This window comes from the organism of the source record quoted next, unplaced genomic scaffold (genome assembly GCF_019419815.1).
Source record: "Pyrus x bretschneideri cultivar Hongxiangsu unplaced genomic scaffold, Pyrus_bretschneideri_v1 Contig61, whole genome shotgun sequence".
Taxonomy (NCBI): Eukaryota; Viridiplantae; Streptophyta; class Magnoliopsida; order Rosales; family Rosaceae; genus Pyrus; species Pyrus x bretschneideri.
In genome coordinates, this window is record NW_025999800.1 from 834899 (window position 1) to 860054 (window position 25156).

The 25156-nt window shown below is 38.9% G+C and overlaps 3 protein-coding genes and 1 pseudogene across 5 annotated transcripts; 1 reads left to right on the forward strand and 3 right to left on the reverse strand.

Moving 5' to 3' along the window:
* The first annotated feature begins 1208 nt into the window (after positions 1–1208).
* LOC125471726 lies at positions 1209–2340 on the forward strand (annotated as a pseudogene).
* A 1053-nt stretch (positions 2341–3393) lies between these two features.
* On the reverse strand, positions 3394–4607 carry LOC103930696 (E3 ubiquitin-protein ligase RSL1-like). The gene is made up of 2 exons (XM_048572472.1): positions 3787–4607; positions 3394–3406 (listed from the first exon to the last, which is right to left on the reverse strand). Exons 1-2 carry the CDS (start codon positions 4605–4607, stop codon positions 3394–3396), a joined length of 834 nt encoding a protein of 277 aa, XP_048428429.1.
* A 7110-nt stretch (positions 4608–11717) lies between these two features.
* On the reverse strand, positions 11718–20152 carry LOC103930677 (AT-rich interactive domain-containing protein 4). 3 transcript variants are annotated; one of them, XM_048572463.1, is made up of 17 exons: positions 19800–20152; positions 18380–19440; positions 17837–18264; positions 17489–17677; positions 17015–17068; positions 16719–16807; positions 16165–16456; positions 15973–16029; positions 15686–15717; positions 15180–15315; positions 14925–15098; positions 13833–14471; positions 13143–13280; positions 12936–13034; positions 12543–12643; positions 12354–12444; positions 11718–12265 (listed from the first exon to the last, which is right to left on the reverse strand). In XM_048572463.1, exons 3-17 carry the CDS (start codon positions 17981–17983, stop codon positions 12140–12142), a joined length of 2364 nt encoding a protein of 787 aa, XP_048428420.1. In that variant the 5' UTR covers positions 17984–18264; positions 18380–19440; positions 19800–20152; the 3' UTR covers positions 11718–12139. The 3 variants fall into 3 exon arrangements, with proteins under 3 accessions (XP_048428420.1, XP_048428419.1, XP_009338314.2); XM_048572462.1 differs by having other exon boundaries at positions 17837–19429; XM_009340039.3 differs by having other exon boundaries at positions 16165–16441; positions 17837–19440; positions 19800–20151.
* Positions 20153–23922: 3770 nt separating this feature from the next.
* On the reverse strand, positions 23923–25156 carry LOC103930676 (FCS-Like Zinc finger 17-like). Its single transcript, XM_009340038.3, has 2 exons — positions 24759–25156; positions 23923–24435 (listed from the first exon to the last, which is right to left on the reverse strand). The coding sequence occupies exons 1-2, from the start codon at positions 25034–25036 to the stop codon at positions 24183–24185; spliced, it is 531 nt and encodes a 176-aa protein (XP_009338313.2). The 5' UTR covers positions 25037–25156; the 3' UTR covers positions 23923–24182.

Genomic DNA, 25156 nt, shown 5'->3' on the forward strand with positions numbered 1-25156 from the left:
ATGTTGACATGCTCACCATTTTTATATGAACATTCATTTGCATAATGTCCATACTGCTTGCAACTGTGACACTGGATATGCGCCTTTCCTCGAGTAGATCTCCACTCCTGAGACTGACCTAGATTTTGTGCATAGCCTCGACCTCTTCCTCGGGCTCGTCCTCGGCTACGGTTGGATGAACTCTCACGACATGAGTTCTACTGCCCACGACCTTTATTTGGTTTGTCAATATTCAACTTTAACTCCAAAGCTTGCTCTAGCGTTGTGGGGCTTGCATTCTTCTGAATGCGTTGCTCGTGAACTATGAGGGATCCTAGTAGCTCATCTGCGCACATCGCCTCCAAATCCTTGGATTCCTCAATGGCAGTCACCACATGCTCAAACTTAGATGTGAGTGACCGGAGTATCTTCTCCACAACTCGTACTTCATCGAGTCTCTCGCCATTTCTCCTCATCTGATTTACTATCACAATGAGCCTTGAGTGATAGTCGGATATGCTCTCTCCTTCATTCATGTGAGCAGTTTCAAAATCTGCTCGAAGTGACTGTAATCTCACTTTCTTGACCCGATCTACTCCTTTGTAGATTGTACTGAGTGTGTCCCATACTTGCTTGCTCGTTGTTGCTTCTGCAACCTTCTCGAACGTTGAATCTTCTAATCCTTGATAAAGAAGATACAACGCCTTCTGGTCCTTCTTTCGTAAATCCTTGAGAGTGTTCCTTTGATCTGCAGTATATGTGGCTTCTTGCTCGGTAGTGGGTACAACATACCCATTACTGACAACTTCCCATAGCTCTTGTGATCCAAACAATGCTTTGAATTGGATGCACCATCTTTCATAATTTTCTTTCTTCAATGTGGGAACTTGGAGCTGCACTAAGTTGGATGCCATAACTGCTGCACCTGCCAGAATGGTATTCTGGCTCTGATACCAATTGTTGGTATTGAAAAGTTTACTAACTCAATACCAAAATATGTGGGTGATAAGTTTACAAACTCTATCACACCTCTCACTTTCATTCTCAATAAAATTGGACAAAAAATTGAGAAATGAGGGAAGCTACAAGCTTTGGCAAACAAGGCACTTTGATATTAAAAAACAGATTGCAAATACACTTCTAGAATTGAATGACAAACCAGATGGGATTATTACTAAAGCCTTACGAGAGGCTTCCTTAAATACAACACAACCTACACCTTTACACGATCAATTGACAGCACACAGACAGCAGCATATCTGCTGTCTTTAACACATGGGAACGTGAAAATGAAGAGACCAAATGTATTCCAGGTTGTCTACATTCAGCTAGCACACAGCAGCTGTCTTTCCAGCTGCAAATAACATAGATTCGACTAGCACATGGCAGCACACTGCTGTCTTCCTGCTAGCACATCACATGGCAGCACACTTGCTGTCTTTCATCACCATTCGGCTGAATAATGAAGGAGCAATGATGATTATATTTTGCTGGAAACAATCTGTAAAGAAAGGTTAGCATCACATGGACAGATCACATGACTTTTAATTTGAATTTCCAACAGGCCTTAGATTTCTTCCCACTAGGGTTTGCCATTAATATCCTGCCATGGCTATGACTGCTGAGTATCAGATATCAAAAAAGGCTAGCAAAGGTCGAAGAAAGATTGAAATCAAGAGAGTTGAAGATAAGAACAAGCGTCACGTTACCTTCTCCAAGCGCATAAGGGGCATCTTCAACAAAGCGGCCCAACTCAGCGTTTTGACGGGTGCAGAGGTAGAGGGGATCGTCGTGTCTAGCAACGGCAAAGTGTTCTGCTTCGGCAGCCCTGCTCCTCACACTATCATCAACCACTACCTTGCCGACAATAATGCCTCCTTATTGCCTGCAGATCAACCAGATCATCCTACTAATGCATCGCCTGTTATTATAATCCGTAGTAGTAATAAACAAGTAGAGGACTCGGATGGAGGCAGAGAAGATCAAGCGTGGGAATAATAATAACAATAATATTGGAGTAAGAGAGAAAGAGGAGGTTTTTGGTGGGAGAAGCAGATTGAGGCGATGACTAGTTTGGAGGAGTTGGAAGAGTACATGGCAGCCTTGCACAAGTTGAAACACAGTGTGCAGGTTCGAACTAATGAGATGCTTAGGAATGTCTGGACCAAGCCAACCGGGTGCAACTTCTCCTCCTTGATAACTATGGATAATAGACTACCTACTACGGTTGGGCAATTCTCTGCAATTCTCTTACTAGCATAGAGCATGTAAGTTTTCGGAATTCTTCAGATCTGACTCCTGGTTAGACTAGCCTATTTTTGTTTTTAGGTTGCCAAGAGCCAATAAATATATTATGAACTATTTTCAGTCTTTAATTTGATTCCCGACAGTGTCAATTTCTTATGTAGAATCGTAACGACAATATTGTTAGCAATAACGATATCCGAAAGTAAACATCCAAGAGGTTTATGAATATAGGAAAAGAGATTAGAACGAATCCCTTAAATGTGTGTGATTGAGAGGCCAAGCGCTCGTCCATGTGTTTTACTCATCGAGTTACTCACATCATATGAGATCCTAATCGTCATAATACTTTTGTCATCATAGGCCTTATTCCTAATTAGACTGTAATTAGAGTTTCTCAAGATATTCTTATTTCATAATTTGATTGTTACTAATTTGACTATATGAGTACGATGTTTGGTATGTTTCCAAAGAAAAACAGGCCGATGAACAAATTAAACTGTTGCTACAGCAGTAGACAATGCCTTTGGGAGTTGGAGGAGGAGGAGGAGGAGGAGGCGGAGGAGTTTGGGAGGTGGGGGGGGGGGGGGGGGGGGGGGGGGGGGGGGGGGTGGGGGTGAGGGTTGGGGGGTGTGGTGGTTGGATGGTGGGGGGTGGGGTGCCGCGGGTTTATTCTTTTTTTGGTCGTTCCCACTCCTCATTCCCTCGATCATATATATGTTCAAATAATCTAAATTAGTTTTTCCGATCATATATGTTCAAATAATCTAAATTAGTTTTTCCAACAAATTCTACAGTTTCTTGTACCCCGCAAATCTCAAAATATAGTTCAATATTCTCCGCAAATCTCACATTACAGTCAACGTTTCAATCACAAATATTAAAAGAAAATGAGAAATATAATCATCAATTTGAATCCCACCCGGTACATTTTGGTAGGATCCTCGTTCATTATTTGGCCCTTCAAGTTTTCAAGTTGCTGATGAACATGTATGACTCTGAAGGTGGCGCCAATATTTGCCGCAAGCATAGCAAAATTCGTATCCGCACCTATATATAAAAATGCAAAATAATACGATCACATATTCAATTTTTCATGGTAACAAGAATATTATCATATATCCTGAGAGTAATGTAATTTTTCTTGACCTTTGAAGCTAAAACAAATAGTCAGTACTTTAAACTGCCAAAGAAATAAACAAAAGTAAACCACTAGAACAGGCCAATATGTAATATATATGAAACAATCAGCAAGCAATAATTCTGAGCTAAAGAATCAATGTAAGCCATGTTTGAAGAACTGCATACAGAAAAGCATGCACTACTAAGCAAGAACAAGAACGAAATAAGTGAAAAAGAGCACTCCAAATACAATAAAATAGGTATTTGAAAACTACATTAGTCAATATGAGATCAAAGACTTTACCATAACCAAAAACATAAATTTGTAAAGAAAAACCAAATAACAAAACAGGAATTAAATATGAATGGTTTGATAACCTCATGTGACCTTGTGACAGTAAAAATGAAAAATTATATATACTTGAAAATATGATTGCAAACCTGCATGTAATGTGTAAGCAGCCCTCATTCTTTTCCACAATGAACTTGCAAGTAGGACACCTCCTCCATTTATTCTTCTTAGCAAGCTCCAACACCATGATATCATCCCTCTCTCTTTCATCCTCATTCAAATTCTGAAACTCCCAGCACTCAATTCCCGCATGCCATGCAACCTTGCACTGAGCACAGAACATTCTCCAGCAATGCGGGCACCAGGTGACAGTCACCACCTCTTCTCCATCATCCACCAACATGGCGGAGCAGTCCTTAAAAGGGCAGTAAACCTTCTGAGACCCCAGAAACATTGATTCACAAAGTATATTTTCCCACCTATCAAACACTTCCTTGGGAATAATTGACTTGCATGACTGTGGCTCCAACTCACCTTTGCACTTCACGTCAGGACACTTCACCGCTGAAATATTTTCCTGAATTTTTGTCCCAACATATCTCCCAATGCAATCACAGCAAAATGTGTGGCTGCAGCCACTGCTTCTGAACATTTCTCCGGTCGATTTTACGTCCAAGCAGATCCCGCAAAAACCTTCAGAGGATTGTCCAATTTCTTTTTCCTTCCCCTTCAACATTTTCATTACGGGTTCAACAACACCTTCCCCGATTTTCGGGGGCTGAGTAGTAATATGGGGGCTTAATGAAGCACTTGCAGAGGACATTAGAGCCTCTTGAAGCTGCAACTCTTGTGCATATTTCTCATCTGAAATGGGAAATACTTCATCATCATCATGGAGAGATGAAAAGTAGAACTCATCAACCAAAAGAAGAGTGTTATTATCAGAGCCTGATGATGATGTTCCCTCCATTACTAATTCTCCTTCAGATTCTGGCTTACGTTTCAACTCATAAACTCGTTATTTATTTGTATGCATGTAACTTGTACAAGGATTTGGATAGTCTCTCATCAGGCTCCAAGTACTTGGATAAAGGCATTAGAAAATTAATGAGTTCGGCTGTTGATTTCTTCTCGATTTCCCAAACGACTGGCACTTTGCTTCAAGCGGTAACAGTTATATTTTTGTATTCTGTGCCATGTGTGTAAAAGTAAATATGCCTTTAATTTTTTCGAAAACAATTTAATGAATAAGTTTTTCATCTATAAGAGCATTTTCAATGGAGCGATGCAAATTTGAGATATAAAAAAAAGATTGTTTTATTGGCATCCCATAATCTTATAAATACACTCCACACGGTAGAAAAAGGTATGTAGGCTAAAAAATATATTTGTTATTGATACGTGAATGTGGAAAAATGGAAGAGAATGCTTTTTTTCTCATTATCTTTCTCTACAAGATTACAAGAATATATATACATGATACAAATGTGTAGGTAGGACAAGGTAGCCGTCCTAGTGTGTAGGTAGGACAAGGTAGGACGGCTGTAGGACGACTTGACGGCTGTATGACGGCTGTAGGACGGCTAGTGTGTAGGTAGGACAAGGTAGGACGGCTGTAGGACGACTTGACGGCTGTAGGACTAGCTGTAGGACGGCTAGTGTGTAGGTAGGACAAGGTAGGACGGCTGTAGGACGGCTTGACGGCTGTAGGACGGCTAGTGAATAATATTATATACAATTACACAAGGACTCCAACCATATTCCTTATTTGTCTAACACTCCCCCTCAAGTTGGAGAGTGCATGTCAAGAACTCCCAACTTGCGTAACATACCCGAAAACTTTTCTTTCCCAAGAGGTTTGGTAAACAAGTCTGCCAACTGTTGTGCCGTACCCACATGCTTGGTCTCTATTGTGCCATCTACAATCTTATCTCGTATAAAGTGACAACCCATCTCAATGTGACGAGTTCATTCATGAAAAACAGGATTGGCAGCTATCTGTAACGCTGCTTGATTATCACAAAATAAAATGGAAGGACCATCCAAAGGAATGTTCAAATCCTTCAACAAAAAACGAAGCCAAACTATCTCGCAACAAGCACCTGCCATGGCCCTATATTCCGCCTCTGCTGAAGAGAGCGAAACGGTTTTCTGTCGTTTCGTCCGCCAAGAAATCAAAGAACCGCCCAAGAATATACAATACCCAGTAGTCGAACGGCGAGTGATAGGGCAACCTGCCCAATCAGAATCACAAAACGCAGTTAACTTGGTTTGGTTGTCAGAACGAAATAATAAACCTTGACCTGGAGTAGCCTTCAAATAACGAACAATACGAAGCGCAGCATCCATATGAGATATCCTTGGCTTGTGCATAAAACAGCTTAGAACATGCACAGAATAGGTGATATCCGGCCGAGTGATAGTGAGATATATTAACCGACCTACTAATCGTCGATACTTTTCAGGATCCTTGAGAAGTTCTCCTTTATCAGATAATTTTGTGTCATCCATAGGAAAAGCAATGGGTCGTGCTCCCAAAAAACCATAGTCCTTGAGAATCTCTAATGCATACTTGCGTTGAGAAATATAAATCCCTTGTTTGGAACGAGAAACCTCAATACCCAAAAAATATTTTAAATCACCAAGGTCTTTTATCCGAAAATGATCACGGAGAAAAGACTTCAAAGAATTAATGGCACTAGCATCATTGCCTGTAATCACAATATCATCCACATAAATGAGCAAAGCTGTGAAAGAAATACCAGACTTTTTAGTGAACAATGAATAGTCAGCTTTGGATTGTTGAAAACCGGCAGAAATGATGGCACTAGTGAATTTGGCAAACCATTGGCGAGAAGCCTGCTTAAGACCATAAGGTGACTTGTGAAGGCGACACACAAGATTCTCCCCCTGTCGCCGAAGACCAGGAGGAGGAGACATATAGATTTCTTCATGTAAGTCACCATGTAAGAAAGCATTATTAACATCAAGCTGATGAAGATACCAAGACTGACTAGCAGCAAGAGCAAGAAGACAACGCACCGTAATCATCTTAGCAGTAGGAGAAAAAGTGTCATGATAATCAATACCTTCAGCCTGAGTGAAGCCTTTAGCAACCAAATGAGCTTTGTAGCGGTCAATAGAGCCGTCGGAATTGTGCTTGAGTTTGTACACCCACTTACAACCAATGGGAATTTTGCCAAGGGGCAAGGAAGTTAAAGTCCAAGTACCATTAGCATGTAAAGCTTGAAGCTCCTCAGTCATAGCACGTTGCCAATTGGGGTCAGTGGCAGCCTCGGCAAAGGAGGAAGGCTCCACAGTCCGACTGACAGAGTTAATGTAAGAAAAATGCATGGGAGAGTAACGGTGATAAAAGAGAAAATTACAAAGTGGATATCGCGTACCTTGTGTAGAACCGGGTTGCGAAGTCGAAGATGGGTGGGATGGCAGAATCACCTGCGAGCAAAGGTAGTCTTTTAAATAGGATGGAGATTTATGGGCACGGGAAGAGGTGCGGGGAAGGGGAGGATTGGTAGGTAGTGGGGGGGTAGGGATGTCCGTGGGTAAAGGGGCATGGGGAGGAACGGGTAATGGGGCAGCAAGGGAATCTGTGGGAGGCGTGGAAGGGGAGGAAGGTGGAGGAGGGTGAGGCGTCGGGGCAGGAAGGGGTGTGTTATATGTAAAGTCGAGAGAGGGTGGGATGGGTAAGGTAGGCGAAGAGGATGGGATAGGAGGGTGAGAAACGGCATAAGGGAAAGTAGTTTCGTGAAAGATGACATCTCGACTAGTGAAAATGCGGTGATTGTCGAGATCGTAAAGGGTATAGGCCTTTTGTCCATGAGGATAATCGAGAAAAATGCAACGATGAGCCCGAGGGGAAAATTTGGTGGTGGGAGTGACAGAGGTGGCATATGCCAGACAACCAAAGACGCGGAAGTGGTCATAAGATGGGGTTTTCGAAAAGAGAACCTCAAATGGGGATTTATGATGGAGAAGACGGGTAGGGAGATGATTGATGAGATAAGTAGCGGTAAGAACACATTCCCCCCAAAACTTGATAGGAATATGGGATTGAAAACGAAGGGCGCGAACGGTTTCAAGAAGATGACGATGTTTTCTTTCAACAACGCCATTTTGTTGGGGGTATAAACACAAGAAGTTTGTAAAAGCACCCCATGATCAGAGAAAAAACTACGAAGAGATAAAAATTCACCACCATTGTCAGTACGAATGCATTGGATGGTAGTGTGGAATTGGGTAGTGACATAAGCAAAAAAATCCTTAATTAATTGTTGAGTGTCGGATTTATGTTTCATGAGGAAGACCCACGTAAAGCGAGAAAAATCATCCACAATGGTTAAGAAATAATGAGCACCAGAAAGAGAAGATTGACGATTCGGGCCCCAAATATCACAATGAATTAAAGCAAAAGGGAAAGTTGATGAAATTGAACTCAAAAGAAAAGGTTGACGAGTTTGTTTTGCCAACGGACAAACATCACAAATATGACTAGAATCAAAAGTACAATTAAGAGAGCTAGATGCTAAAGCTTGCAAACGAGTGGAGGAGGGGTGACCAAGACGCCTATGCCAGAGGGAGGAGGGGATGGTAATGATGTTGCAAAGAGGTTGACGGGTGGGGAGAGAAGAGGTAAGGGCCACAAGGTAATACAGATCGCCACGTCGCTTACCCACACCAATCATTGCCTTCGAAACCAAGTCCTGCAAAACACACCAAGAAGGAAAGAAGGTTATGGAACACGATAATCCATCTGTAAGTTTACCAACCGATAAAAGGTCCACTCAGAAATTAGGGACACATAAAACATCCTTCAAAGTAACTGATGAATTTAAAGGAAGAGTGCCGATAAAAGTAATGGGAGCGGAAGCACCATTAGGCAAAGAAACAGGCGGCAAATGTGAAGGAGAACGATTAACCAAACATGAGGCGGAAGAAGAAATATGATCCGTAGCACCACTGTCAAGAATCCATTGACCATGATGAGAGGTGATAGGTAACAAACCTTGGGCAAAATCAGTAGTGAGCACGGCATTGGCCTGAGGAGGGGTGGTGGTGTCACGTAGAGCAGCTCGAACACGGGAGTGCTGCTCGGCAGAGAGGTCAGGCATGGCAAGCTGCAAGTCATGCAAAGTGGGTTGGGCTCCGTGCACTTGGTGGGTCGCTGGAGTAGAAGAGGAGGCGGGGGCCTGGGTGCCTTGCACGTGATGGGCCTGGTGAAATTATGGGGCCGGGAAGCAGAAAACCGTGGCTGCTGGGGAGGACTGGAAGGTGCATGGCTGCGGGAAAAACTGGAAGCAGTGGCACGGCGCGGTGGTCGCCACGGTTGGCCATTGAGGGGATGGCCAACGGGATAGCCATGAAGTTTATGGCAGGTGTCTCGGGTATGATAATCAAAATTGCAGTAGGTGCAGTGGAGGGGAGGACGAGCAGAGGAGGGACGGGACGGGCCACGAACAGCCATGGCAGCAGGTTGATCGACAGAGTGGAGGACGCCCAGGGAGCGTTGTTTTTCAGCTTGAGACACCGAGGAACAGGCCTGATGAACAGTGGGAAGGGGATTCATTAAAAGAATCTGGTCACGAACAGCAGCAAAGGATTCGTTGAGGCCCATTAAAAATTGCATGAGTTGTTGACGGTCATGGTTGGCGTTGCAAGAGCACGTGCAGCCATCATTATAAGAAGCAAGCTCATCCCAGAGAGCTTTCAGGCGAGTAAAATAGGCGGAGATAGAAGAAGAACCATGAGAAATTGTAGCAAGTTCCCGGTTGAGTTGGAAGATGCGTGGAGCATTACTCTGAGAAAAGCGTTCGCGAATATCATCCCATACAGCTTGGACAGAGGTGGAAAAAAGCACAGATTCTTGAAGGTCAGGTTCCAAGGAATCCAGAAGCCAAGAGAGAATCATGTCATTGCAACGACGCCAAGCCGCGTGAGCATCAGGGTCGTCGGAGGAAGAAGGTTCTTGGATATCGCCAGTGATGAAACCAAGTTTATTCTTGGCACTCAAGGAAAGCTGCATGCCACGGGCCTAGGATGTGTAGTTATCACCATTCAACTTCTTGGATACAAGGACAAGATTCGGGTGGTCGGAATGATGAAGGGAAAAAACACCATCGGAAGAAGAAGAGTCAGCCATGGGAACGGCAGAGAAAGCTGCCGAAAAAAAAAAATTAGGGCTAGGGTTATAAACCTGCTCTGATACCATGTAGAAAAAGGTATGTAGGCTAAAAAATATATTTGTTATTGATACGTGAATGTGGAAAAATGGAAGAGAATGCTTTTTTTCTCATTATCTTTCTTTACAAGATTACAAGGATATATATACATGATACAAGCGTGTAGGTAGGACAAGGTAGCCGTCCTAGTGTGTAGGTAGGACAAGGTAGGACGGTTGTAGGACGACTTGACGGTTGTAGGACGGCTAGTGTGTAGGTAGGACAAGGTAGGACGGCTGTAGGACGGCTAGTGTGTAGGTAGGACAAGGTAGGACGGCTGTAAGACGGCTTGACGGCTGTAGGACGGCTAGTGAATAATATTATATACAATTACACAAGGACTCCAACCATATTCCTTATTTGTCTAACACACACTTAAAATTGTTCTTTTAAATTCTAATTTTAACCCTACTTCTATTGAAGCCACCCCACATGTTCAAAACAACAATAACATTTCACCTAACTGACGTCTCGCTCACCCTCCGCCACTTCGTCGATCCATGCTAAGCATTCCATTCCCTCACCTTCCCCTCCCCCTTCCCTCCATGTCATTCTGCGAGGCCTTTAGCAGTTTGTAGAAACTGCAATTTCAGATGTCATACTCAAGAGTGTCTACTTGATGCCTATGGGTAGGAAAACATATGGAAAGTGCTTTTGTAATATAAGGTTGGCATATGTTTGGGTAAATAAAGTTATCAAGATCATCTTTTTGTAACAATTGAATATTTGAATTATTTAGATCAATGGAATTGCGTTAATGGTGGTGCATGTTGTTTGGTTGTTGAGAAGGGAATATGTGATGCATTTGTGGGTAATGCGTTTGTTTTTTTTTTTTTTTTTTTTTTTTTTTTTTGTTAAATCTTTTTCAAATTTAAATAAGGGTAAATGAGGTAGTTCAACAAGAATTCAAAAAAAAATGGGGTGTATTCATAAGATTGTAGGGTGTCAATAAAAAAACTCTAAAAAAAAAAAAAAAAAATCATATTTGCATCTTTTTTTACACCAGAAGACATAAAAAATTATTTAGATTTAGGTTTTTATTTACCTTTTTCGGCCAAGATGTATATTTTAAATATTTTCATTGGAGAATTATCCGGCCAACCAAAAAACAAAGTACACATTTCAAAGTGTTTTACATCTTCCATTGAAGATGCCCTAATGCCACTGACTCATTGAGTTGAAAGAATGTTGCTGTAAATTTCATTATAGTATTAACCTTGAAGAGTATTTTTAATCAGCAGATACAAATTTGAGATAGAAAAACCATATTTAAATTTATGGAACATGAATTATACTTCAATGGAAGAGATGTAAATTTGAGATCACATTTACTTTTATCTCTTTAACAAGCACGACGGCCCAGCTCCTAAAGATATAAAAGAAAATTAAATTTACATTTTTCGGCCAGTGCTAGGTATTTTACATCATGTTCATTACAGAGCTTTCAGGGCAACATGAAATATGTAAAATGTCCATCCCAAGACACTGTTTGCATATCCCATTGAAGGTGTCCTACTGTTGCCAGAGCTTGTGTTATGTAATGAACAGTAGGCTTGTTTGTGTTTGTGTTCCATCCAAGATGGGATACTCAACACCCTTTAGGGAGTTGATTCCTTTTCCATTTATACAATCCAATGACTACAAATGGATGAGTGTGTGTCGGGGGGAAAACGAGCATGAAAATCATGTCCCCGTTTAAATCGGTGGCACAAGCAGGTATAGGAGCGAAAACCCGCCATGACCGGGCATTGCCACACGATGCAGATCTAACAGTTCACATATCTAAGCCTTTATACTGAAAAAGAAAAACTCATCGAATCAGCAGATTAGAAAGACAGAATGTGTTGATAGGTCAGTATAATCATAATCTTTCATTAAACGCTACATAAAGTCGTACATGTTCACAGAGATAGCGGCATTATATTACAACGACCCTTTCTGAATCATGGGATTTCTTAACTATCAACCTTAACAACCCCAAAGGGGAAACAGGAACAGACTGACACAAATGGTAGAGCTAAAAAGGGACAGAAATTTCCCACCCGAAACGAAATACCTACGCTAACTAGTATGCTCTACCAGACTTGCTGTTTTCTACCTTTGTCCTCCCCCCATCTCTGGTCTCCTATTTTAGCATCGTGCAATTAAGGCCTAATCAACCGTACAAATCAACTTCTCGTGCCAGATTGGGGAGGGAAGCAACCTCCAAATCAGAGAGCCAAAAGGAAAATGATATTAATTATGATATTGTAGGAGCAAAATTGAATTACAGTGGCCGTGATACAGTTGAGCCTTGGGAAAATCCATTTGCAATTTTCTGTGGTTTCTTCTTGAAATTGCTGATGCTGCAATGTGGACATATGTACTCCAGTCCATCTGTTTTTGCATAATCCTGCAGAGTCGAAACAAAAATTTAACACATAAAAGCCGAATGAGTTGTTTTCTCAGCCACAAGGTGCTTACAATTTTGGGATAAATACCTTAAAAGCACCAAGGCCCTGCCTTCTGTCGCAGCCAAAGTGAGCCCACTCACCGCATATTCCACAGTTTACCCAATCCCCTGCTGCACTACTGTAGAACAATATCCAATTTCATGAAAGCAGACATTAGCTAATACAATCATTTTATGCCAATGGAGAAGAAAAAAATAAGACGGGATAAATGCGAACCTGTGACACAATAAGCAGCACTCTCCATCTACATCATCATGAGCCAATTCGTATTCTAGAAGGTAAGTTTCGTAGTGTCGTTTAAGTGTATTTCCAACACCCTGTGAAAACAAGAATCACTCACCTGTATCAATTGACCTGTTACAAGCTACTGAGTCTTACACATAATACATCCCTATTCATCCGGTCATAATTATATACTATTTAGGTGTAGAATATAGATTTGGAAGAATCCCCAATTATTCTGAGGTTCAAGTACTATTCTCCCATAAGCATAAACCGTCTCACAATTTCGGTCCCACCCTTTCATTCTCTCTTACCTCTTTGCAGATGTTGCAGCATTAAAATACTTCAAAACTGGAAAACAAAACCAAAGGGAGATTATAGACATACAGTCATTCTATTGGTCATTGTGTAATTGCGCATTTTTGAGAAGATTTGTCCTTTCCAGTTGATGCCATTGCCAACATGAAAGCCTCCTCTTGTAACCACCTGACAAACACCTCAACTTTTCAATAACAAATTTTACAAAACTCCATCGTTAGTTATTTTAGTCACAACGTTGGCCTTAATCCTGGCCAAGGAATTTGATATTTTCACCTCTTTATATAAGTTGTACAGGTCAAGACGCTTTCCATTGAGAATGGCATCTGGAAACTCAGCGAGTCCACCTTGGGGAATGAGCCGATTATGTCCTCGGAGAATTAGAAACTGCATTACATCCTTCAAAAACTCCTCCTGCTCAAGGGTGAAGTAAAAAAGCAAAACAAAGTATGTGAATAAGAAAGTAAAACCCCACAGGTTAAGCATATAGTTAAGTAACATTAAAAAAAAATTCATATTCATTGTACTATTATAATAGTGGAATTCCTCTCATGTTCGCACTTTACTTTTACTCCACAACATCGCCTTTATACCTTTGCTAATTCTTATTTTCCAAGGAAACAACATCTTTTGATACAATTTTGGAAAACGAAAAAAAGAGAAGAAAATTCCCGCTGCCAATTTAAAACTACCTATTTCCCATTTTGACTTCCCTATTTACGAATCTAATTACTTTCTTGACAGCTACTTTATTCTATGACCAACACGTATATTATTTTCTTATCACATGGTTACAACCTACAGGAGAAAAAAATATCTGCAGCACATGGAGAGCATGGTAGTGCATGTATGTGGGTTAACACCTACAATGTGGATATATAATATAGTTGTGCATGTGTGGATAACATATAGACTTGTTCAACACCTACAAATTCATTTAACACTTTAAGCAAAGACATAGTTCACCTCTAAGCAAGAATGTATTGGGCTTCTACCACAACCATGTTTCTTTAATGGCAAAGGATTCAAGGAAATAATCTGCTTAGCCTGAGAAGAGCTTGAGTATGATTTTCGTTGTGTTGTAGGAGTTAATCCAACAATACTGAGCTTTGTGGGTGGAGGAGGAGGAGGCATATGAGCCTTGACTTGACCTCCTTCATGCCCATCTACCTCAGACATTCCAGAAAAGGGTGTCATTTTAGGACGACGAACATGAGGAATGGGCCTCATTGCGGCTATTTTCAATCTTTGCCTGGCTGGAAGTAAAGATGTGCTAACCCCATTCATTGCTCCAGCAACTCTGTTGTCTTCATCAATTTTAGAAGGAGGTAAACGTGGAAGCCCCTGGCTGTCAAGAGAACCCAGGCTTGTCTCTTGGCATGGTTGAGATCTCTTCCTACTAGGAGGAGGTGGTCTCAACCAAGTAGGAAGGCTGCTGAGAATCAAGTCGTTTGATTTACCATCTTTCCCCGGACCGGAACTGAAGAAAAGAAGGCGATCAGCATCATCTTTTTCAAAAGAAGCCACAGGTAATCCCTGAATGCTGGCAATGCCCAGTGCAACTAAACTGTGATAAGAAACATCAGGTGCGAGCTGCCTCAAAACCTGAAATTGTATCCACAACAAATACAACAGTTGCATTGTGTTAGAAAAAATGGTCCGTTTTTCTTCAACATAAAAAAAAGTCAACACTGAAGATTCCAAGCCAACAAGGTAAATTTGCTTTTCCACAAAGAATACTCCTTAGATAACCAGATTGTAGAACTAATAGCTTCCTAAACACTGATGTTGTAGCAATAAAAATAGAATCTCCATTTTCACTGAGGCCCGTTCTTGGGCATGAGAATTAGATACCTCCTTTAACCAGTTAGCCTACCCCCAATTTCTTGAATTCCCTCAACTAAGAGAGAGGAGAATTTGATTACTACTGCAGAATGGGCAATTGAGTGGTGACCAGCAGAATCAAAATTAACAAAAGGGGGCATCAAATTTTGGTGTCCTCGCAGTTCTTCAATATCATGCTAGCAAAGACCAAGATAGAGGAGATATAGATAAAACCTGTGAAGCCCATGCAGGAACCTTCATGTTAACTTCGAATACTGTAGCCCCACATGCAATTGACGCAGACTTTCGTGGTTCAGATAGAGGTGCTTTGGTTTCGTCATCTTTGGGCAATGCACGTACAAGTTGACTCTCTTCGATAATTTCATGCTTTATATGATTCTCTAAGAGCTGAAAGTAAACAGGTAACAAGGTGTAAAGTTGAACAGCTCCCAATAACAGAATTTTTCCACACAAGTCCTTTAGGATTACCTGATCATCAAAGCAAGTTTGAGCACTGCCCGACACAAGAAGTGATATGTGCGCAGAACTACAAGTTGATACATCACATCGCATAGTCACAACACCACGAGAAAAAGTCCCAGCCTGAAGAGGCGGTGGAGGAGCACTAAAAACATTAAAAAGCATTCATTCATTAATTTTATTCACTCTAGGGCATAACTGCTGAACAAGTCCACATGGGGGAAATAAAAATAGAAAAGTACCGGCCAGTTTGAAAATTTAATGTAAAGCAGTTTCAAATACCAAATTGCAATAATATTTAAAACCTTTCTTATAAGGAACAAAACCATTAGAAAATGGCAACTAGTCTTCCAAACAAAGTCAACAGCATCCTTTCTCCACATGAACAGTTAATATTTTAACCAATAAGATGATGCAAACTACTATACTATTAAATAATTGCAAAACCCCAATCAAGCTACAATAAAAAAGCATCCACCACCATATACATCAACTATATAAAGGATCCCACATACCTAAATTTTCCATGAAGCTTGCTCCCACGCATCTGGAGCAACATAAACAATAAAATGAAGAAAAATAAGAACTCCTTGCACCGTGATGATACTAAGGGTAGTATGTTAGTTTTTGTTTAATTTTTTGATAAACATAAATAGAAAATTAGGAAAGTAATGTAAGGTAGTACTAATTATCATTTCTTCATTAAGTTTAATCGGGAATAAGCACTTTCTGGAAGGAAATATTCCCCTAATTAGAGCTATAGGAAAAAGAAACACAAATTGACTAGCCAAATCACACTTACTTCAATGTTTAAGAGGGCATTGAGACCATCCTCCAAAGGTTCTAATAAGCTTGCATCCTGAAAATAATTCATCCCATAAGTCTATGGATGATTTGGTAGTATGTTCATTCCTGCCGGCTTTTGTGTGCATGTTTTCCTAACTGAAGAATAAATATTTAAACACCGGTAAAAAAGAAATATAGGCAAGCTTACCAATGTGGACGGCTCGCCACAAACAAGAAACCTCAAGGTCACATCATCATCATGTATCTTTATAGCAGGGAGAGTACCCAAGGAACCTTCTTCATTTTCTTCCATGTCTACCTCAGGAAGATCAACGTTGATTTTTATACGGTCACCAAGAAGACATGGCCCCAGCTCCGCACTAGATTTATACATGTTAGCAGGAACGAGATGGTTGTTTTCTACACAGTAAAGCCTAAAGGAAGCATATGCAAGTTGGAAAGCATCCCATGTATGAGTTGATGAACTGCAATCAACAAAACTGCAATTGTCAAGCCTGTTTAGTGATTGTACAGAATATAGAAGCAGTAACATGTCTAAACTAACGATGTTCATGCATATTGCACAGACAAACCATATAATCCAAATCAATGATGTTAGGTGTCTCTAGTGACGGTAACCAAACATTAACCAATTTTCTATATGTAACCAACATTACTGTGTGCAAACTGCAAATACATATACATGTGCACACCAAAACCCTTGATGCATGTGCTCAGATAAATGAATAGAAGGAGAAGTACCTCTGTACCACTGAAAGTAAAGCATGTCGAAAGTGGCAAGCAGCAAAGGAAGAAAATTCACTTCTCCAATATATCACATAAGGAATCCCCTGCAGGTGAAACATCCATACTCAACCACAATTTTCAACAAAACCATGCTACGCAAAAATAACGGGATTGTTCGGACGAAAAAAATAAATAAAAACGAACAGGTTTCCAGTTCAGAAACAAAAGTACAACACCCAAACAAGCCATTTCTCATTAATCCCTTGGTAGTGAACTCTGAGAGCGTACTTAATAAGCCTTACTAAAATTACCTTTGAGTGAATGGCTGCTGCCAATGTTGCACCATATGGAACCTCCAAATAAACCTGCATATATGTATTATATAAAGTTGAGCCCCATGTCAAATAAACTTCAAGCATGCACAGAACAAACAGAAAAGAGCATAGAAAAATAAACTATAAAAGAAAGAAACATCAACCATAATTGGGGAAAGAACTGCAAACAGATTTCGACCACAAGAAATCATGCAACGCACACTTTCCTCAAACATCATAAGGCATTTCCCATTTACCCACTCCTTGAGTTTTTCAATGTCTCTTGTCAAATGACTAAACCGGAGTTAAAAAATCACATGCCGCCATAAATATATACAACTAAGAAAGCAATTCACCAACCACGTCCCATGAAATATATTTTCCTTAATTCATCAATGCAAGGATGGAATAGGGGCATAGATCATGTATACAAACGTGGGATTTTGCAAGTTCAAGAAATTTAATACATACAGTTGTAGGCAATGTGGCACCAAAGATCTCAGATATAGCTTCAGGAGTCGACAAGTCGACATCTTCCCAGACAAGAGAACCAATTTCATTATTGCCAAGCTGTTCTCCTTGCAGGTATACAAGATTCGGCTTATATGACTCAAGCATTTTACATAACTCCTCTTTGGTTGGCTTGGTCAGAGTTTGAACCTGCATTTTAAAGAGTCGCATACAGGGCAAAATTAGAAACTATACCAAAACCAGGAATTCACCAAATAAGTTAAGAACAAGAAGATATTGGTAACAAAAGCATGCGCAACACATTTGATATTTAATATTCAGAAGATAATGGTAACGAAAGATTTTCACCTCCAAACGCCCTGAGGAAACCAACTCCGGAAATGGGTATCTGAGTTTATCATCTGCCGTGTCCTTACTACATTTCTCTTCAGATATTTCCGCACAATTGACCACAAGCAGACTACAAGGGTGCTTAGCTCCCTGAGAATGAAACATTATTTCCTGCAGGCTTCCACACGGTTGGCAAAGCAAAGTAGCTCAAGCTCCTCACAGAAGATTTAAAACCCGAAAACTATTGAAATCCCCTACACTATAACACTGAAGCCAGGCCACAACTTGGACCATAGCTTGGATCCCAATCACACCAACCTGATCAAATTTCACCTTGTAGCTAGCATTCAAGGAAGCATAAGCAAATCTACTAAGAGGGATCAAAATCCCTCTCACAGAGCACTCTAAGAACCAAAATTTCCCCAGAAAGCCAGCATAACAAGATCCTGGAACCCAAAACAATACAAAACCCTATCTCAGAAGAAAGAACCTACAATGGCAACTATGAGCAAAATTAACCAACTTTTGCCTACTGATTGAAGCAAACTTGGGGCAAAATACCTCGATTCCAACCCAAAAACTGTTGAAATTAGAAAAATTAGCCGCGACCAAGATGAGAAAACGTGGGGAATCAACGAACCCGATAAAGAACAATGGAAAAATCACAAAATCTCACCGACCCAGATGAGGGAATTGAAGAACTCGAACAACCCAGATGAGGAATTTTGAAGAACCGACGACCCAAGTGAGTCCTTTAACTTCTACAATCACAAAAAAGCACAAAATAGACGAGTAAAGTATGAAAAGAGAACCCTAGGCCCGTAAAATCCAAATCCCCAAAAAGAAATTCGTATTAAAAAACAACCCCAACTTTTGTTAGGATTAATTTATTTATCTGTTTCTATCTATCGTAATCTAATTCACCAAAAATAAAATCAAAATTCTCACAGTCACCAAAATTTTAATAAAAATTTAAAAGTAATTAATATTCGCATTTGTTAAATAAGGTGGGTGCGTCAGAAATATGCATTCAAAACCTCATAAAGGTCAAACCCAAGAGAAAAACTTTGAAACCAATTAAAAGTCCTTTTGACGAACTTGACAAAGTAACAACCTTTGATTGCAACCATTGTGTTTAGTGTAACATTAACCCCAAAGACTGTAACTTTCGACGAAATCGAACAGTAAATTTTCATGTCCCATTGAGATTTCTTGGACTTTTTGTGTTATTACCCGCAAAGATTCGGAATTTGGGGAGGTACAGGTAACAACAAACAACAACGTTTTTTGATGTGGTCGCACATGTTCCAAAGGATAATCAAAGAAAAGCCCAGGATTTCTTTACTATATTTGTTTTTGTTTTGTTGTTTTGAATTGGATTTAATTTAATTCCTGTTGGATTCCTGTTGTGTTGGGTTTTGATTAAGATTTGTTTTCGTAATTCTTAATGTTTCTTTTGATTCATTAACGCTGATTGGGCGGATGAGTGGCTGATGTTATTTGACCGACCGGAGCTTTTGCTTGATCGAGCTCTCATCCAATTCCCAGTCTCCACGAACATCTCGCTCCCACGCGCGCGGGTAAGGGTACACTCTCGCTCCCTGAGCCATCCTGAATTCCAGCTAGCATGCACCCAGAAATTAATCAAAAAACGGAAGAAAATAGACAAATTTTATTTGAACACATGTAATTTCATTTTACATCTAACTTAGAGCATTTTTAAAAAAATTATCAAAATATCCAAATAGTTTTAACAGTCTCAAAAGGTAGCTGACAAAATTTTTCAATCGATTAATCAAATTTAATGTGACATAATATGAAATAGCAACGTAACATTATTGTCAAATTTGATAGCAAGGTTAAATATTTTTAATTCATTATTAAACACTTTTCCATGTCGCCTATCCACCTTCTTTCAAAGCAAACTGAAAAAGACAAAAAAAAAAAAATCATCTGCTTCATCGTTTTTAATTCCTTTCACCTGGAATTCCAAAACCTTCAAACTTCTTCGTCTCTAACCATTTGCAGAGTCCCCCCAAAACCCTTCTCATCGCCCTTTCTCCCTCTTCGTCGTCGTCTTTTCTGTCTGCACCTCCGCTCGATCACTTACAGTGTCGGCCGGTCAAGCTCGTCTCCACTATTAAGATGGGATTTGGGGGCCTCCAAAGAGGTGGGGTGAGGTTTGGAATATCGGGAAGGGTTGGGGTTTGGGTCAACAGGGAAGAAGAAGTGGAAGGGGCTGGGATTTGGGTCAAGATGGGATTTGGGGGCCTTCGAAGAGGTGGGGTGGGATTTCTCTTCGATCTTGATCCACACAACCACAAAAGTTTAATTTCTGCAACACAAGATTGAAACAAGAAGGAATTGTGATTTAGGGTTTCACAATTGTAAAAGTTAATTATGATAAATAGGAAAAAAAATGAATGCCAAATGATTCATTATTTATTTATATTTTTTGCTGAAATTGTAGAAGTTATTTATATTTGTAAAATATAAATATAAAAATAAAATAATGTAATAAAATAATAATTCAATTTGATATATCGATAGAAACTAAAATTTTAAAAGATGTCAAATTACTAGATAGATTATCAAATTTAAATTTTATGTTTAAAATTTGATATTTCGTTTGGAAATGCTCTTAAACTTTGAATGTGAATTGTCATCTTTGCCCTATTATATAATTACCATCAAATACAAAATAAAATTAATAATAAAACTAAAATTTATTTATAAACCCACACTAATAATTGAATCATTACCATCATGCAATCTTTCTCTTACATTCTATTTTAGCTAAAACCTTAAGACACTCACATAGACAAAACCAAGCTATTTTTCACAAATGGACAAAGATTTTGAAATTTTGGAACCTTGAACTAAGGTATGAATCGATTTATATGAATTTTTTGTTTGATTTTAATTATTTTTGTTTAGGGTTTACAAGTGTGGTGCTTGCAAAAAGTTCAATCACATTCATACAGCTCGAATATAAAATCATCACTAGCATCAACTTTTATAACGCCATCTTCTTTACATTGTTTAAATTTTAATAAGGTGACTAGTACTACTTGCAGTCAATGCATCTGCATCACTGCCCGGTTGCCCTGCACTCCTGGGACAATCCTTTCAGAAAGGAATCATCAGGCCACTAGCTAAATTTTCTCAAAGGCACCAGCAACTTTGGGATGCTCAACGGCGTTGGATTTCTAAGGTTTCATTCCATCAATCAAATAAACAATTCACATGAAGTGATTGTTTTATTCATCTTCTTGATCAGGTCCAGTATGTGTACACCCATCCTCATATACTTCACATTGGCTATCAATAGAAAAGTTTGACAAACCATGGACTGGAATGGAGCATAGAATAGCGTAGACGGGCATATGATCGAAACGAAGCGTATTCACTCTCTCCAATTTTATTTTTCTTCATAGTTGTACTGCTAGGGATAACTACTCCATTCATGATCCTCCATGCTGCACTCTCAATCTTCGTATATCGGGTTTTCATTTAATCAATTTTGTTTTGCTTTGAATGGATGTAAAGATAAATTTATATTTTGAATTGGGTTTGTAAGGGTAGTTCATGTAGTAAATTTGGGTTTAAAAGGATTTTGATGGTTTAATTATTTTTAATATGGAATTAAAAAGTAAGTTAGGTGTAGAAAAATGTTATATGAGTTCAAATAAAATTTCTCAAGAAAATATTGGTTTCAAGTTTTGAAAAGAAAGAAAAAGGGAGAAGAAAAGAAGAAGTCAATCTTTTATGCTCCCTGTAATTGTGGATATAATATTGAGAAAAAAAAATTGGATGGATTCCGTACTCACAAGTCATAACTACTTCTACACATGCACCTTAACACGCTGAAGTAAAAAAACCAGTCTTTGTTATATGAGTAGTGTTACCATTACCATATATTTATGGCATCTCTTTAATAGAAATAAAGTTCACCAACATGTGTAAGTATCGTCTCTATTAGAAAGATAGTACAACAAATATGTGGTTAGAGTAACATTAGTTACATGATGGCCCGCCAATATATTAGAGACTTTCCCATGTAATTAGACAACATTAATCTCCAACTTTAAATCACAATATTGCGCTAATTAGATGAAACCACTAATTAAGCCACAAAAGACAGAACAACAACACAGGAAGGGCAAACCCCAGGAAAAGCTTTGGACCAAAATTAACATTAGCTCCAAGATTTAAAATAAAAGAGCAAACAACGTTGGAAAGGCCGGCCGGTAGATAGATCAACACAATCATCTCACCAAACCAACTCAAAATATCCTTAATGCTGTTTTCATTTGTTTTTGAAAGAGTTACGGTGTTCATTGATGCAGAAATTCATACAGGAGGGTAGAGTGCAATGTGGTCGCATTAAAATCTTGGCAGCACTTTTTAGTTTTATTGTTGCAGTGGAGAATTAAACGCAAGAATTCGGGTACGGCAGTATTTATGTTAGGAGTTTCAAAGTGTCAATTGTCAAAGATTGCAAAGCAAAATAAGGAAGATTGATGCAACAAAGAACAAACAACAAAATACTAGCATAACGTGGATCACCAAAAATTGGGCACATCCACGGGCGTTGACTGCAATTCTCTCAAATAATCACTCTACTCTCAGCCGAAATCTCAATAAAGATTCTCAGTGCAAATGTTGAGCTGGAAATTATTGTGCATCGAAGCTCGTATTAGATCATAACAAATCAGTAACAGATAATATTGGAGAGCTGTCTTGACCTAAATATAGGCTCATTTTCAAAACCCACGTTAAACATGAGGACTTAATTTGTTTATAGAGGTCGTGACGTTCTTCAGTTGAAAATCTTTTGAGCAACCACTGGAAGATGTCATGAACGTTGAACGTTGATTGGCTAGTGTACTTTTACCTAATATATTTTTGTTAATCTTCTATAATTATTAATATGCACACTAAAAATATTAATCTTGAGAAGCCAATGAAACGAAGTAAAAGATGAATAATGAATGGCAGCAACAAGCAAAGATCTTCTGCTCTCTCTACACGCTTTGTGCACTCCTATATGGAGTGGGGTTTTGTGCTAGAATTGTGTACGTATGAGATTGGGACCTAAGTCTTATATTTACAAGTGATAGTATTAAGTTTTTTGCCCATAAAAAAAAGCCCGCCATTACATATTTTAGCACCTCGAGAATCCATAACTTGATAAGATAGATATTTCCATTAATTATTGTTTTACTTCGCCGTCAAGGAATCTGGAATAATCAAATATTACAATTATATACCTGATTGAACTAATGCAGAAATCGAAGCTTGGTGAAGTTGAAGTGTTCATCGTTTCAGGCCTAGTCGCGTACCCAACACAGATTTGATCACCTTTGCCTTCATAAAAAATTTCAACATTTTCATTGCAGTCCTGCATTTTTTAGCAACCCTTATTACAGTTATTAATGAATCATATTAGCATTATGAGCGTACGTATCATTGATTGACTTTCGTTCAGCGGTTAATTAAAAGCATATAGTCCAATATTAATAACTTTTGTATTGGTGCTTCAATCTGACCGACACATTCGCCTTTGAGATCACAAAGCTTAACCATATTCTTGTAATTTTCAGAATCAAGAGTAGAAAATTGATGCAACCATAAATTGGATATAGACATATAGTGAAGAAAGAATACAACTAAAGAACATAACCTTTTTTTTTTTTTTTTTTTGTTCAATGGGCGATTACTACATAAAACAAAGTCCAAAAAGACGTCGTATATCGATCCTAGGCAGGTTTTAATAAGGACTAACATACATGACGCCACTTTGACAAGCAGAGTTGATGGATTGCACTACAACATTTACCAACAAATACAGATATTCAAACTTCAAAGAAAACAGAGCATTATCTTCTTCTTCAATTAATATATACATAGGTTCGGTCAGTACTGGACAAAGCTGCACATATACCAAAACGTTGATATCAAAATATCATTTTTCTGGTCAATTGATAAAATAGCAAATCTGATGTAAAATATCTTAGGGTCCCAAACGTATTGTTGTTATTTTTGCTGCTGCCTCCAATAAGAGTTTTCGATTTATCATAACAGACAAGAAAAGAAAGCGATAAGGCAAGAAAGCGAAGTGATATTTATCTCAAAACAGAAAGGGATACAAATCAAAATTAATCTCATGATAATTGTAATAGTAATTCGTCTTTACTTTCCTTTTTTTTCGGTTGCAAAATTATTATCTATCTTTAACTACAAACAATTCAGTTAACGACTCGTTCCATTAATTTTTCTCCTGCTTTGCAGCTTTGCAGTGTTAATTAACAAGAACAAGAAAGATCAAAATTAAAAAAAAAAAATTAAACTATATATAGGGCTAAAGTGCAAATATCTTTCTGTGATGTGTGGTTTTCTCTTGTTGTAGATGTACATCTTCGAAGACATTAGTGTTGTGAGAGGCCGCGCCACGTCTACTAGTGTTAGTATTACTACTCTTAGGGGTGTTGCAACGATAAAGGTCACGCCTATAAGATTTTAGCATTTGCTTGGTAGAAGCCTCTAATTCTCTCCTGTCATCAATAACAATCTGCCTGTTCCTGCACTCTATACTGCAAAAACCTAGATCACCTCTGCATTCAAATATTAGAGTCGCAAACTGTATCAGTAATTGATATCATAACCTTTATTAATATAGTAATATTATCTTATGCTGGTAACAATATTATATGACAAGCAACTAAGGGTGTGCGTAACATAATTTAAATATTAGAGTTTTTTTTTATTTAAAGAATAATAATTTACGAAAAATAATTTCTACACCCCATTCTTCTCCCTATTTATTTTTTATTTTTGGATCGAATTAAGGGAGAGAAACAAATAAGTAGAGTGCAGAAGGAGAAAAATGATAAGTAGAAGTCTTGTCTTACAATTTGATTGTTATTATGTCAGTTACCTGTACATGTAGACCTCTTCATCAAGGCTTAATCCCTTGTTGCATAAATGACATGTTTTAAGAAAGCAAGAGAATTTCTCAAGGGAGCTGCAGGTTGTGGATTGGCTCAGTCTTAAAGCAGATTTCTCAATGATATTTGACTTATTTCTTTGTGAGATCTGTACAAGGATTCCCAACCCAACAGCCACTGAGCTGCTATGGCTAGTTTTATCACCGATGCCCAGCTTATGGGCAGCTGGCTCAATCAAGTTGCAGGGTCTCTTTAACTTGGAAACCATTGTTTGTGGGGGGAATTAGAGAAGAGAAAAAGAAGAGAAGAAGAAGGAAAACTGAAGAGGGCTGTGAAGTTTGTAAGGTTGAGATATTAGATATTTATAAATGCACCATACAACTGATAC

Bases quoted from the DNA above. Each gene is read 5' to 3' on its own strand.
- LOC103930696 (XM_048572472.1), bottom strand. From the start codon at position 4,607: ATGGAGGGAACATCATCATCAGGCTCTGATAATAACACTCTTCTTTTG.
- LOC103930676 (XM_009340038.3), bottom strand. From the start codon at position 25,036: ATGGTTTCCAAGTTAAAGAGACCCTGCAACTTGATTGAGCCAGCTGCC. The intron at 24,436-24,758 runs GTAACTGACATA...ATTTGAATGCAG, and splicing joins GAAGAGGTCTACATGTACAG to AGGTGATCTAGGTTTTTGCA.
- LOC103930677 (XM_048572462.1), bottom strand. From the start codon at position 17,983: ATGTTTCATTCTCAGGGAGCTAAGCACCCTTGTAGTCTGCTTGTGGTC. The intron at 17,678-17,836 runs GTGAAAATCTTT...TTTAAAATGCAG, and splicing joins TTTCCTCAGGGCGTTTGGAG to GTTCAAACTCTGACCAAGCC. The intron at 15,099-15,179 runs GTAATCCTAAAG...GTTTACTTTCAG, and splicing joins AAACTTGCTTTGATGATCAG to CTCTTAGAGAATCATATAAA.